The 15,092-nt window shown below is 43.8% G+C and overlaps 1 protein-coding gene across 1 annotated transcript; it reads left to right on the forward strand.

Annotated features, from left to right (window-relative positions):
* Positions 1–226: 226 nt before the first annotated feature.
* Positions 227–12,315, forward strand: LOC142827749 (uncharacterized). Its single transcript, XM_075923374.1, is given in 4 exon segments — positions 227–349; positions 2,591–3,247; positions 5,686–8,318; positions 8,320–12,315. Coding segments are annotated over 4 exon segments (3,372 nt in total). The 5' UTR covers positions 227–306; the 3' UTR covers positions 8,359–12,315.
* The last annotated feature ends 2,777 nt before the right edge of the window (positions 12,316–15,092 follow it).

Below are 15,092 nucleotides of genomic sequence, written 5' to 3' on the forward strand. Positions count from 1 at the left end.
TGGGGGGGGGAGGGGAGTGTTCGGGTTCTCCCGTTTACGTTCGTGGAACCCTGGGGTTCCGGGGAGCACCGTATGGGAAACACCGCCCTAGAGACTGGCGCGCGAGCTCCTCTAGCAACCAGGCCCGCGAGAGCGGCCTAAGCAGGGAAGGGCGGGAGACGAGTCACTCCCTCGCTTGTCGCCCCCCCCCCCCTCCGCGCCTGCGCAGGAGACGCTCTCCCTGACACGGTAAGGGCTGGAGGCTTCGCTTCCCCCCACGGCGCATGCGCGCGGAAAAGCCCGTGTGCAGGGCGTTGGGCCTGCGCCATGTCGGCGGGGCTGGGGAGTCCGGAGGCGGCGGGGAGCTGCGGTAGGCACCCGGCGTCTCCTTTGAGGTGTCGGGGAAGGGGCGGGAGGCTGCGCTGGAAGCGGGAGGAGCCCGGTTGGCTCCAGCTGAGGCGGGGCCGGGCCTGGCCCTAGTCCCAGCCTGGCTGAGGGGTGGGGCGCCCCACCCCCACTGGGGCGGCGGGGGGGGGGTCACGTTCAAAAGGAGCGTCCCTTCCCCCCCCGCCCCCGGCAGGTTGTTCGTTGAAGCCCCGCCCCCTCCCGCGGGAACCGCCCCGCCCGCGGAGCGTGTGAGGACGCTGCTGCCGCCCCTTCGCCTGCCTCCCGAGGAGACCCCGTGGGGGCGCCTGGTGCGTCGCAGGCTCCTGCGGCGGGGACACCCCGGACCGAAGCGCGTGCGGCGCGCGCCGCTGGGGATGCAGAAAGCGCTTTGCCAGAGGAAGCGAGCGGCCCCCTGCAAATCTTAGCGGCTGCGCCCTGTAACTTCTACACGGCCCAGCCTGCAGCGTGGGGTGACAGCCGGGTGGGGGGGGCAGGGGTACTACCAAAGTGCTAGCATGGAGCTAGAACCGCAGCCAGCGAGCTGATGCTTATCGGTTCTTTGCTCAAACTCTACCTTTTGTAGCCTTAATCGTAGAACCACAGCGCTGGAAGGGACCTCGGAAGGTCGTCAAGTCCAGCCCCTTGCTCTAGGCAGGACCCATCCCAACTAAATCAACCCGGCCAGGGCTTTGTCAAGCCGAGACTTAAACACCTCTAGGGATGGAGACTCCACTACTTCGCTAGGGAACCCATCCCAGTGCTTCACCACCCTCCTAGGCTGTGTCAAGACTGCAGGGTTTTTTCGAAAAAAGTAGCCTTTTTTTTGAAAAACTTCACCCGCGTCTAGACTACAGCTGCGTTCTTTCGAAATTAAATCGAAAGAACGTAGCTTTTTTGTCGACAGCGGTACTCCTCATTTCACGAGGAAGAACGCCTTTTTTCGAAAGTGCTCTTTCAAAAAAAGGCGTTCTTGAATGCAAACAAGGCTTTTTCAGAAGAGAGCATCCAGACTGCCTAAGGCTGTTGCTATGCTTCAGAGATGGAGGGGCTCTATCCACTAATCAAATAGTCGATGAAAAGTGCATCAAGTATTCTATTAGTCGATTACTTGAAATTTAAAATCCCTAGTCCACTTCTGCATGCCCCATCTCAAAAAATGTATATCAGAATTTCAAAAGATACAGAGCATGGTAACAAAAATTATTAAAGGTATGGAAGAGCTTCCAGAGCAGTAAAGGTTAAAAAGCCTGGGACTGTTCATGGAAAAGACTAACAGGGGGATATGATAGAGGTCTATAAAGCCTGAATGGTATTGAGAAAATGAAAAGGGAAGTGTTTTTTACCCCTTTACATAACACAAGAATTAGGGATCTCCTGATAAAATTAATAGGCTGCAGATTTAAAACAACCATAAGAAAGTAATTCTTCATACTGTGCACGCTGAGTGTTGTGAAGGACTAACGTGTAAGAGGGTTAAAAAAATTGATAATTGCATGGAGGATAAGTCCGTCAATGGCTATTAGATACACTAGATGGAGAGGGCTCTAAGTTACTACAGATAATTCTTTCTCAGACTGCTGGGTCTTGCCATATGCTCTGGGTCTAACTGCTTGCCATATGTGGGATTGGTAAGGAATTTTCCCTTAAGTCAGACTGATCATTTTTTTCTTTCCTCTGAAGCATGGATTATCTGCAGGTTTAAACTAATGTAAATTATGGATTTTCTGTGACTTGACATTTTTAAACCATGATTTGAGTACTTCAGTAACTCAGCCAGAGGTTAGGGCTCCGTTACAGAAGTGGATGGGTGAGGTTCTGTGGCCTGCAATGTGCGGGAGGTCAGATTAGATGGTCCTGATTGTCCCTTCTGTCCTAAAAGTCTAAGATATGGTGATGGATGTAACACCATGCTTTGAATGTCCCTGAGCCGCTGACTGCAAAATGCTGAGTCTGGGAAAAAGGGCTGCTGACCTTACTTCCAGGGAGGATTCCCTGGGAGCTCTGCAGCTGGCTCTCTGGGAGTGGGGTCGGCAGCCAGCAAGTAACTTGTGGGAGGTTGGGGGAAGGAGCAGATGGCTAGGCTGCCTGAACAAGGGCTGCTCATGCCCAGGGCGGGCAGGGAGCTGCTTCGCTCTGTGCTGGCTAACTGGAACCCATTAAGGGTGAGGCTTGCTGGTTAATCTTTTACATCCCTAGTGCTAATACTGTTTTTGTCTGATTTCAGAATCTGATGTATTTGAAATTGACCTTCCCATTATCATCATTGTGCTGAGTGATGATGATTTTCTAGAAAGTGAAGGTGAAGATGAAAAGCAAGAAATCTTGAGTAGTGATGATATTTTAAAGAGTGAAGAAGATGTGGCCACTTCGAATGACGGTGAGTTCCTAAAAAAAAGTGAAGAGCAAGAGCAGGTGCCTTCAAGTGGTGATGATGCTCTAAAGAGTCAGGTGCAGCCCACTTTGCAGGAAGAAAATGTTCTAAAATGTCCCAAGGAAGAGCAGGTTACTCTGAGTGTGTTTGAGAAATCAAATTCAGTCCAAGTTTCTTTAAATCATCAATATGCTCTGGACAGCAGCAAACCAAACCAAAATTATATGCCTTGTTCATCAGCTCCCAGAATGAACCTTGGAACATTAAATGTATGTGTCAGAAGCAAAGAAGGCAATTATGACATTGATTGCCAAAAGATTCCTGTTACTCTCTTGTGTGATCACAATAAGGATGGTCTGACTATTGAGACAAACAAGCAGTTGATTCCAAGAGCAATATTTAAAGGTGGACTGGAACATGAGACTTCTGCAATCAATTTCTCTGATAGCAATCAAGAGTACCAGCTAGCATTCCATTGTAAAGAAGGAGAGAGATGTGTTAAGACTGAAGGTGAGAGAGAGTGAGGACAAAGTTATGAGCTACGGTTAAAAAGCAAAAGTATGATATTGAGAGAAATTTGGGATGAAGTGAGAAAAAACACAGTAGTGGGAAAGGGGGAGGCACTGAAGATCACTCAGGATAAAGTTACACCAAATTGTATTGTAGGAAAGACTAGAGGATTTACCTGGTGTTGCTCAGGTCCTTGTAGGAGCGCAGGAATCAGGTATGTGGTGGGGGATTCAAGAGGTGTGGGGTTGACTCATAGGGCTGGGCTGCCTGGTCGCCGTGGTAGCCCTAGCCAGTGTCAGCGTCTGGTGGCTCCACGGAGCTGCTACAGTAGCTGCGCTTGCCTGCCCGTTCCCCACTGCAGTGTCTGGAGCTGAGGGTGGAGAGGACTGGTTTGGGCCCTGGCTGTGGGGCATAGGGGCCAGCACAGGGGGAGTGGAAGGGAGAACAACTATGCCTAGCACCAGCACAGGAGTCTTATCTGTGGATAGTGGCCAGCAATATACAAATCCCCTCCCCCAGCTAGCCACTGTCTTATAGGTATGCCTGACCTCTTGTTGTCTTTCAGCAGTATAACTGTACCTGCTAGCAGACCCCCTCCCTTAGCATTTTATGAGAAACAATCACATTCCTTCCAGGCACATTGCATTTTCATGGCACAACCAACCCCTTACCTTGTTTTATGTTACAATAAGAGGAAGCTGCATAACAAATCTGGTGGTCTTAGCTCTTATGTTTAGGAGGAGTTGTTGAACAAACTGACTCTGACAGACAGATGCACAAGCGCTCTCAAATACATAGTAGAAAAGGTAAAGATAGGAAGAGAAAGGAAGTACAGCAAAAGCAAGAAACTTAATAAGTAGCACGAGTCAAATAGTGAACTGAAGATGTAATACCATTTTTAATATTTTGATACTTTTGTGGTATTGGATTAATGCCATAATTGATCAAGTTATAGTCAACAAATATATTGGATTAACAATGGTGGAATTAGGGATGTCAGCGACTAGTTGGCTTAACTAGTTGCTTCCCTCCCCCTGCTCCCTCTATCAGAGAGAGGCAGGGGGAGCAGGAGCCAGTGCTGGGGGGAACCGGTAAAGCTGGTAAATCTCTGTGGGGGGCAGGGGAGGCAGAAGCATAGCTGGAAATGGCGTGAGTGAGAACTGCTTCAGTCCCTGCTCTCGCAGGTTCCCACTGCAGGCACTTCTGCTTTTGAAATGTACAAGAGCCCTTCGGAATTGCTGCAGAGGGCACAGGGTGAGCAGGGACTCAAGCAGTCCCCGCTGGCTCCATGCTCTCTGTGGCACCCCCCCACTCTTGGTGCCTCAATGAGAGGCAGCAAGGGCAGGAGGACAGGATCTGGTGCTGGGGGGAGCCAGTTTAAAAGCCAGTTCTTCCCGACACTGTTTCCGGGATGCTGACTACTCCTCTCTCCCCTTGACTCAGAGTCAGTGTCGGGGGTGGGGAGGGATAGGGAATGCTGCTGCGAAGCAGCCCCTGTTTGCAGCGGCCAGAGCTATCTGTGGCCAGCCCTGGCTGCTGTGAACAGAGGCTGCTGGACTCAGCGCGAGCAGTTCTGGCTCATGCTGATTGGTGTGCCTCTGCATTTTAAATGTAGTAAGAGCCTAGCAGCTATACTATTAGCCAAATAATTGTATTTTAACATCCTTAGATGGAAATTGAGGTGTTTCAAAGGAATAGCCATGTTAGCCTGTTTCAGCAAAACAATGATGAGTCCCGTGGTACCTTAAAAACTTAACATTTGTTTGGGCATAAGCTTTTGTGGGCTGGAACCCACTTCATCAGATCATTTTGTGTCATTTGACCTCCCCTAGTAGTGACAAACAATATTTTATATAATAGAAAAATGACTGCCAGTGTTGTAATGGTGCACAGCTGTTCTGTTCCTTTAATTTAGAGAGGAGGGGCGCCATGGTGGACCACCCAGCCCAAAATTTCTATTCAGACTTTGTCCAACAGCAGTTTGCACTCACAAGCAGGTAAGGGCTAAAATAACAGGTGTATTGCAGGTTGGATGTTCTGTCCATATTGTTGAGGGAAGCTTGGTCTGCACCTTTCCTACATTATTTATACCTTCAATCAGTGTCTCAGTCTCTAATTTAGCACTTAACTTTGCTCACCAGTAAGCGTGAGGGTGAGAACTATGAAGATATGGCTATTGGTGAATACTCTTGGAGAACCAGTAGTTATGTTCACGTCTACTACAGCTGAATGAAATCATATAAGGAAATCATTTTACCTTTTTTTGCATCAGTGAGTGGTATTCCCTATTCTGAATACAAATTCTGATGGCAGTCAGAAATTGTCTACTTTTATCACTAGAGTGCTTCGTTTATCTGATCATAACTTAGATGGAAGTTACTGAGATCATGCTCAGTGGCAGATTACTGGATGTCATATGTATTTTCTTACATTTTTAGGTACTGCCTCTTTAGAGACTGCAAAGAATACAACAGATGACAGAACAAGAAAGAGAAGTGGTTCTAAAGATGACACTCTGAATTCTGAAATGGGTAGTAGCACTGAAGATCTGAATGGTATAAAAGAAACAAAGCAAGTCCCAAGTACTTATTTTACTTGCGCTAATGGTGATTTTTCTTCAGCAGGAGACTTGCTAGAAGAAGTAGGGGACTTGGCAAGGAATGCTTGTGATAATCCTGGATTGAATATTTCTGAAGCGCTTATTCATCAGTCAGTAATTCCATCTCCCAGGATGATGAATAAGCAAGAAGATTGTGATTTTTCTCATGTGATTATAAAACAAGAAGAGACATTCCAACTAGGTAATGAGCATAATAGTGAAACTGTTTGTGTAGGATCTACGTACAAGCATGAAAAGACACTGAATGTGAAATGCAGGTTTTGTAACTCTGTGTGTACAAATAAAAGTATTCTAAAGAAACATGTTTATTCAGCACATCAGGATAAAAAAATTCACAAATGCTGCTTTTGCCAAAGAAGCTTTTTCTTTTCTGTCAACATTAAACGCCATCTTAAATTTCATAAGAAAATGACCAGATTGAAAAATACAAGAAAAGGTAGAAGAAGTATGAACCCTGAAAAACCCAGGAAAGAGAACCCAGTAAAAATACACTCTGCAAATAAGAAAAAGGAAAGTAAGTATGAGAAGTTCTTCATCAAAATTGAAAGGGACTATAAAACAGCAGCTGTTCCAGTTATTTTTTCTTGCAAATTTTGTCTCTTTGCTTCACCAGATCCCAAGCTTTTTGTTTATCACATGAAGGGACATAAAGGCAGACGGCCTTATCAGTGTCCTCAGTGTGACTATTCTTGTGTTAGTTTGTCCTATATGCTAAATCACATGTACTGGCATGCTGGTTATGGATTGTATAAGTGTAGGTTCTGTACATTTTTTTCACTGTATTTTGCAAGCATGGTGAAACACAGTTATATTCATACCGGGGCTAAGCCATATTCCTGTGAATTCTGCCAGTCATCATTCACAAGCACAAGTGGGTTAAAGAGACATACAAATATACATACTGGAAAAAAATTATGCCAAAGACAGCAATGCCTTGGCTTGTGTGTCGAGGAGAAGAGAACTAAAAGTCCTCCAAAGAGCTATACATGTGATCAGTGTAACATAGTATTTTACAGTAAAGGATTGCTCTACTTTCATAAGAAATTTCATACTCATGTTAAAGGCTGTGATGAGATGTTTGCAAATGAGAGCAATGAATACAATGCAAGCAAAACATGTAAAGGTGACAACGATTATGAAAAGGATCAGGTTTCCTCTGGTTCTAACAATAAATTGGATGATCACCTGCTTAATGGGACACTTGAAATGCTGGCTTCAGGAACAGAACTTGAACAGAAGAATGAATTTGAGAGGGAGATGAATATATCCCATGGCAAAAAAATGTGGCAAAGCAGCCAGCGAACCAACAATTTGCCTGTTGTGAGGAGCGGATCAGAAACTCTTGTGAACACCGAAATGAGTGATCAGTATGATTTACTGTTTTACAAAGAGAAGCATCTGTTCTTTGAGAAGTTCACTCAGTCACAAATTGAAGAATGTAATGAGATTATTACATATGCTCCCAAGGGCGAGGAACATGCTAAGTATGTTAATGCACAGCCTCCTTTTGGGACTTCTCACAAACTGTTCAGATGTCAACAATGTGATTATGCCACTTACATTTTTAGCAACCTGAAGCTGCATTTTAGAATGCATAGTGGTGAAAAACTATTTGAGTGTAAAGAATGCAAAAAGAGGTTTTTCAGCTCCAGCCATTTGCAGAGACATAGTCTTATGCACATAAAAAACCATCATGAATGTGACCATTGCCATTATTTGTGCAACACTTCAGACCACCTTAAGTTGCACCGTGAAATACATAAGAGCGCCTGTCCTAAAAGGGAAGATCTTAATTCCTCAAAAGACTTAAAGCATGTCCGTTCCATATTCCTCTCAAAAAACCTTCAGAAACAGATGGATGTTCATGAGGGCAAAGAAAATGAACATGTTCTGCCATCAAAAAGTCTTTCACAACTTCACAAGTGTGAACAATGTAATTACATGACTTATGTTTTAAGCAACCTCAAGCTACACACAAGGATTCATACAGGTGAAAAACCCCACAGCTGTGACACCTGTGAGAAGAAGTTTCGCACTTCAAGTCATCTAAATCGACACAAGCTTGTGCATTTAAAGATGGAGCGCCTCAAATGTAGGAACTGTGACTATTCAGCAGACAAATGGCAATCCCTTAAGCAGCATTTGGCTTCACACTCAAATGAAAAAAATCTGGCTAGTAGTAAAGTTCAAGAGAAATCACTTCAGAATATACCTGTCAAAATATACAAATGTGAGGAATGTGGCTATGCTACTGCCCATAGTGGAAACTTTAAGCAGCACTTGAGAATTCATACAGGTGAAAAGCCATACAAATGTGATCAGTGTGGTCTTGCTTTCCGCACTTCTAGCCACCTGAAGCGCCACTTACTAACTCATTTAAAGTTACGCTGCAACAAATGTGAGTTTTCCACCATGGATAAATGTGCTCTGGAGAAACATGTAAAAACACACCAAGTTAAAAAAGCATACAAATGCTAAAAGTGCAATGTAACATTTTCCACCATATGTCTCTTAGAGAAACATGAGAAACCACATTTGAAAAGTGGAAAATAAAACTGGGATTTGTTAAAATCCCCAGTAACAAGTTTGGATCTAGAAAGTGTGCCATAGTGTGGATTTGCATCTTAGCAGAAGAGTATAATTTCTGCCTCTCTTTGCCCTGTTTCCCACCTATATGAAATGTCTTCAACTGGCACTTGGTTAAAGTGACCTGATAAAGACTATGGACCAGACTCTTGAGTATTCCCACAGTGTACAGAGTGGAAGTTAAGGAATGGCATGGAATGCTGACACAAAACAATGCCCTACTACTACTAATGAGCACTACTTCCATTGCATCAGAGCGGTTTCTAAATTATGTTGGCTTATAAAAGCCACAAGGGGCTGTTTTAAACTAGCTCAGGAGTGGAATGTTCAAACAAATTTCTGCTAAAGCTCTCCTATTGAGTAAGCGCACTTTATACCACTATCGTAAGCAAGGAGAGGAGAGGGTGTGACTTTTAACACTCCTATATTGGCTGTATTCCATTGCTGGGTCACTTTTAACCAAAATATACTATGTTTTTCTGAAAGGAATTTTTAAAATTCTATTCTACCACAAATTAGTAACTGGCACATCAAAAATCTAGTTAAAATTAGTCCCTCTTATTTGCTACAACCTGCACTTACTGCTCTGAGTCTTTCAACTACTGGTATTGCTACATCTACCTAATATTGCAAGAGGACAGAATCAAGTGTGACTTTTAAAAAACCACTAGTTACAATAACTGTTTATATTTGCACATATGTAAACCTACCTATTACCCATTTCTATAAACACATTCCAGAACACAGGTTACTAATGTGGATGCAGCATTGATGAGTTCTGCCGCAATAACTTTTGAGGCTATTCTTGGTTTATACTTCGTAGAAATGCTCTTGACTGTTTTGAAGTATTGTCCTTCAAAGGCTTAATCATGTGAGATGCTGTGCCCCCTCCAAAGCACGTTGCATGATAAGTTCCAAACTGCAAGAAATGAAGTAGGAAGCACAAGATACAAATATTGGATACCTCCAACCTACCATGTGATGCCTGTTTTCCAAGAGTTCTGTTGCATATCTGAAAATCTTCATTAAGAGGATTTGATGGAAAAGCTGTGAATCTATTATGATTCCTACAGTTTAAACTTATCTCCTTCAAGGAGACTTTACTGAGAGCTGCTTGTTTGCTCATGTTCTTTGCTATTAATATAGATCATTATTCATGAAGAGTTTGTTCCAAATATCTGTTCTTTTTTCATTATTTTGGATGAAGGAAATGACTAAATTGATTTAAATATACTTAGCACAATGCTGGTGTGTTTTTCAGAAACATTCTGGGTTTTGCTTTTCAGTATCTTTTGAATGTTCCTTTTAACCCTACAAAAAAGGGAAATATGTAGTATGTATATTTCAACAATTTGTGTTAAACGGTTTAGTAAATGTTCGTAAAATGTTTTGATGCATGTTCAAATGTTTTGATGCATTAGTCTCAGAAATATGCTAAAATAATTTCCTTTATGTTGAAAGTGGGTAAAATTCAGTGTTTGCCATTAAAATATTTAACTTTGCCCTTTTAAGGAAATAATGTTACTAATCTAAGGAGTTTGGTAATATTAAAGATGTTGATGGAAAATTTGCTAAATTTTGACAAACACTTTGATATTGGAGATGTTAGATATCTTTTATTTTAGTAATTGTGTAGCTGCCCAATTTTTAGTGGTTACTCAGTTACTAAAATGTTCCCCCCGGGGGCGGAGCCGACAGCCAGTGCACTCCCGGCCCCACTCCCGTGGAGCATCCTACCACCCTGCACTGCTGCCTTTGTATCACAGGCAACAGCATAGGGTGGTAGGTAGAGCTAGTCCACAAGGGGAGCTGGTTTAAAAATTAGTTCCCTGCACAGACCAGCTCTTGCCTGCCAGATTCCCGTGTATGCTGACTCCCACCTGCCTCTCCTCACCCTCTGCACTGCTGCCTCTGAAGCAGCAGCATGGTGGGCGGGGGAACAGGCAGCTCCACAGAATCTGGTGCTGGTAGGGAGCCGGCTTTTAAGCCAGCTCCCCCTGAGCACTGGCCTCCTACCTGCCTTCCACATTGCTGCCTCTGTGGCAGGCAGCCAGCTCCGCAGAGGCACCAGCTCCTGCCTCCTCCCACCCCTTGCTGCCTCTGACACAGATGGGGGTGTGTGTGCATGTAGTTATTTGGATTAACTGATAAGCCCAGGTTTATTGGTTAATCATTTAAATGACTATTTGGTATACTTCTTCAAAGCTCTCTTTAAGGTCCACTTAAAGAGCTAGCTCAACAAAGTATTTGGCTATATCTTAGAAATACAGCAAGTGGGAGACCCAAGAATGAAATTGGACTTTTCCTTTCATGCTATAAGATAAGGTGGTGTTTGATAGGGACGTAAAAGAGTAGTTGAGTCCACTACTCCCATTTCTCCCCTACCTTGCTGCCTCTCAGAAGTAGCAAGGCGGGGGGCAGAGCAGGAGCTGGTCTGGAACCAATTTAAATGCTGTTCCCCCGCCAGCACCTCTCCGCATTGTGTATGGGGCGGAGGGAAAGAGGAGGCAGAGGCACAGCTCCTGACCTACTTCCTACTCCTGCTGCAGCTCTTCAGTTTAAATGTAGTAGGAGCCGGCTTCCTGTATGCCCAGCTCAGACTACATTTAAACTGCAGAGCTGCAGTGGCCCCTTATCGACTAATTGTGCCTCGATACAAATTGTATCGAATACACGATTAGTCATTTACTTGATATTTAACATTCTTATTATTTAAGCATCTGAGTTGTATTGTGCTAAGATTTCCCCAGCACTACTTGCACCAGGGGATTTGTAATGGCAGAAATTTGTGCCCAGCATCCCTTACAATTATTGCAAATGATTAAGGGATTGGAAAATTGGAAGAGAAAGTGTAAAGAAGGGGATACCAAGAATCCCCTAATCTCCTATTTAAAGCCACAAGAACGTTGTACTGTAGATTAAATAAACAAATCTACAAAACAGGAGGGCATGAAGTATGACTACCTAAAGGTGAGATGTGGAGAACAAATTTACTTTGTGATTTTTCTCATTAATATGGCACTGAAGCATACAGACTACAGTCTTCCAGCACAAGCTGCGATCTTGATCTGAGTAGAGGGTTGGGGTCTGTTAGCTGAATCTCAGTATTACCGGAGTATGGCTTCACTGTGCTCCACTTTATGGAATTAGTTGTAGTCCTAACTGATGCTTCTGGGCTCCCATCATCTACTTACCCATTCAGTAGGCACAGGTTAGTCTAAAAGACATTTATATTTTATTTTTTTCCTTAAAAAGTGCCTCATTTTTTGTTGAGTTTTTCTTGTAGCCAATGCTTCATGCTATGCCTTTTGGCTCCTACAAGGTTTTGAAAATCTCTATTGTGATGGACTAAGACTGTCCATCTCTCATCTTTCCTGATATTTCATATAGGCCAGATGTGCTTGTTACACCATAGCATCCACATTTGAAACAAAGCTTTCTTCATTTGATTTGTAATTGAAACCACAAATTCTGAACAACAAAAATAAGGCTAAAACATCAAGATATACATTATACCAGTGGGGGTCCCCCCTACTGCTGTATAGGTATAACTGCACATGTTCCACTACTTTTGATCTTACCCATCTAAACCTTGTTGAAGCAGGAAAACAGAATAGCCTTGTCAATGGGAAAAATGTGGTAATGACAGATGACTTCTACACTTTAGTCCTGTTTGTATGCAGTGCATCACAACTCTTAAAGTGGAATTGTGCCTTTTCTAGAGCACAGTGTTGTAAAAGTCATTTTTATGAAAAGTAAATGGATGTAAGTGAATTGCATAATTTCATGTAATAAATTATTCCATTACATTTATCTATTAATGGAGCTATTGGGGTAAAAAAAATAAATTAATTAAAATAGGTGAAGGCTGTTCCATGTTTCTTACTGAGTTCAATGTTCATTGTGCATGGGAGAATATTAATACACATTTTTTTGAAGTTTGTGTGTTTTATAGTAAGAGCAGGCAAAAGAATGTGAATTTATATAAAAGGAATAGTCCCTTTTGGAATAAAGGTACACTTAAAGGTGTCTGTGGTATCCGTAAAGTACGTTCCTTTAGTGTTTCTTGCACAGAAAAGGCCTTCAGGGTACATGAATGTTGATGAAGGTGAAAACAAGTGTTCCCAATCAGTGTTATGTTTCTTATTAATAAAGATGTGTTATTTTGTAATCAACAATCACCTGAATTTACATTTTATGGTCTGCTTAGTAACTGATCCTAGAACAGTCCGTACTCAACTAGAGAAATGTTTGAAATTTAGTCTGACTTCACTAGACTAGGGATGTTAAATTTAGTTTAGTCAACTAATTGACTAGCCAATGGAATTTCCATTGACCAGTTGATAAGCAGGGGAGTCACAGTGAGGTTAGCTTCCAGCCCCAGGAGCTAACTCTGCTGTGGCTCTTCCTTTTAAATGTATTAAGAGCTGGTAGGCCAGTGTTTCTTAAACTGTTCCGTGGCACACTGGTGTGCCATGAGGCAGTTGGAGGTGTTCAAAATGGCCACCCCTAAAGGGGCAGGCAATTTTTTTTGGGGGGGGGGGGGGGGGGAGAGAGACTCAACAAAAAATCCTTGGTTTTCCTCATTAAAAAATAATTATTGGTAAGTGTTCCTCAGTATTAAAAAGTTTAAGAAACACGGCGGTAGGCTCTTAATACATTTAAAAGGCTGAAGGGCTGAGGGAGTTGGGGGACCTAATTCAAACTAGTCATTGTACAATGTGTAGTATACCGTTGCACCTGCTTTTACAAATGTAGGCTTGTCCTCTACGAACATTTTAAAAGACAAATCAAAGAGCAAAAATTACTCTAAGGAATATGAAGAATTGTTACATCCTGAATGGTTTGTCTTATAGGTTCACATTTTGCTTTAAAGGAAATACTTTGCATTTACAATCCCTTTTAAGAAGGCTGCAGTACTCTTATAAGCATCAAGCAAATGCCCATGTGAAATGGTTGAGACATAGGTGCTCAAATAGGTATCGTAGGAAGAAATGCCTTATTTTGAAGTTCTGACAAATTCTGGGCCTGCTTTTGAGGTAATGAGAGCCCTCTGCCATGGATTTGTGTGATAATGCAGGGTGCCCAGCAATTTCTAGCAGTATGCCCATATACAAACGAACAATACAGATTGGTATGGGAAAAGCATGGTGACTTAGTGGTGAAAAGTATACCTCATGATCCATTACAAACACATTTATTCAGCCTATCATATATAATACATAAAGTGACCATATTTCCCTGTACTGTATATGGAAGATCTGGTAAAATTACTCATTCAAGTAGAGTCAGTAACAATCAATCATACAAACATTCAAATTAACATCAAGTTGACTGAGCCCGTTAAATATGGTGTAGTTTGGTTCTTTTTACCTTCTCTCACATGGGGGAAGGGCATGACTGACCTAGTCCTTCTCTGCCCGCTATTCCTGGCTGGACTACCTCAGCACAGAGCTGTTACTCCTGGGCTACGTCTACACTGGCCCCTTTTCCGGAAGGGGCATGTAAATTTCACCAGTCGTCGTAGGGAAATCCGCGGGGGATTTAAATATCCCCCGCGGCATTTAAATAAAAATGTCCGCCGCTTTTTTCCGGCTTTTAAAAAAGCCGGAAAAGAGCGTCTACACTGGCCCCGATCCTCCGGAAAAAGTGCCCTTTTCCGGAGGGTCTTATTCCTACTTCAAAGTAGGAATAAGACCCTCCGGAAAAGGGCACTTTTTCCGGAGGATCGGGGCCAGTGTAGACGCTCTTTTCCGGCTTTTTTAAAAGCCGGAAAAAAGCGGCGGACATTTTTATTTAAATGCCGCGGGGGATATTTAAATCCCCCGCGGATTTCCCTACGACGACTGGTGAAATTTACATGCCCCTTCCGGAAAAGGGGCCAGTGTAGACGTAGCCCTGGTATTTGGCACAGCGTCTTCTTTGGGAAATAGGGGGGGTGAGGCATGTAAAGTCACATGCTGCCTTCACAGCTTTCTGCTAATGTTCACCCCAGAATGCAGCCAGCTGCAGTTCTTAGGCGCTGTGTGGGAAGCAAGGGACAGAAGCTATTTCCACCTCGGGATGGGGGAAGGGATAATCTGGCAGCGCTCATCTCTTCCCCTGCCACTGCTCCTATGTTTAGGAGCAACTTGTCCTTTCCTGCCCATAGTGTCAAAAGCAGCTAATACTTTCAGGCTTCTGTTTGCCACCAACATAACCCAGCTGCCTCCTGCCCCCTGCCTACAGTGCAGGCAGGAAGGGGTTAAGACCTAAGACTGCTTTGAGCGCTAGGGCTCAGGAACCTGGCAGCAGAGGCTTCAGCAAAACCAGCCAGAGAGGTGGCTTTGCAAAGGAGGGCACCTAGGGAATGAAGCAGGACCCAGAAGTGGGTGAGGGCTGGGCAGCATGTAAATAGAACCTTCTGGCACCTGCCTGCATTCATCAACTACTGCAGCCAATGCCAGCTAGATGGGGGATGCGGCTCTGCTGATTGAGAACCAGCATGCAGCAAGAGCTGCACTGACAGACAAGCTGGGAGAGCAAGCTACCCCCCGCCCTCCAGCTTTGCAAACCCACCTCTATTGTTGGCCATTGGACCCCTTCCCACTGCTTTTGCGTAAGTAGCTGGCAAGCAGGGATCCAGCCAGCCCATACAGC

This window comes from Pelodiscus sinensis, chromosome 3, assembly GCF_049634645.1.
Source record: "Pelodiscus sinensis isolate JC-2024 chromosome 3, ASM4963464v1, whole genome shotgun sequence".
Classification (NCBI taxonomy): Eukaryota; Metazoa; Chordata; order Testudines; family Trionychidae; genus Pelodiscus; species Pelodiscus sinensis.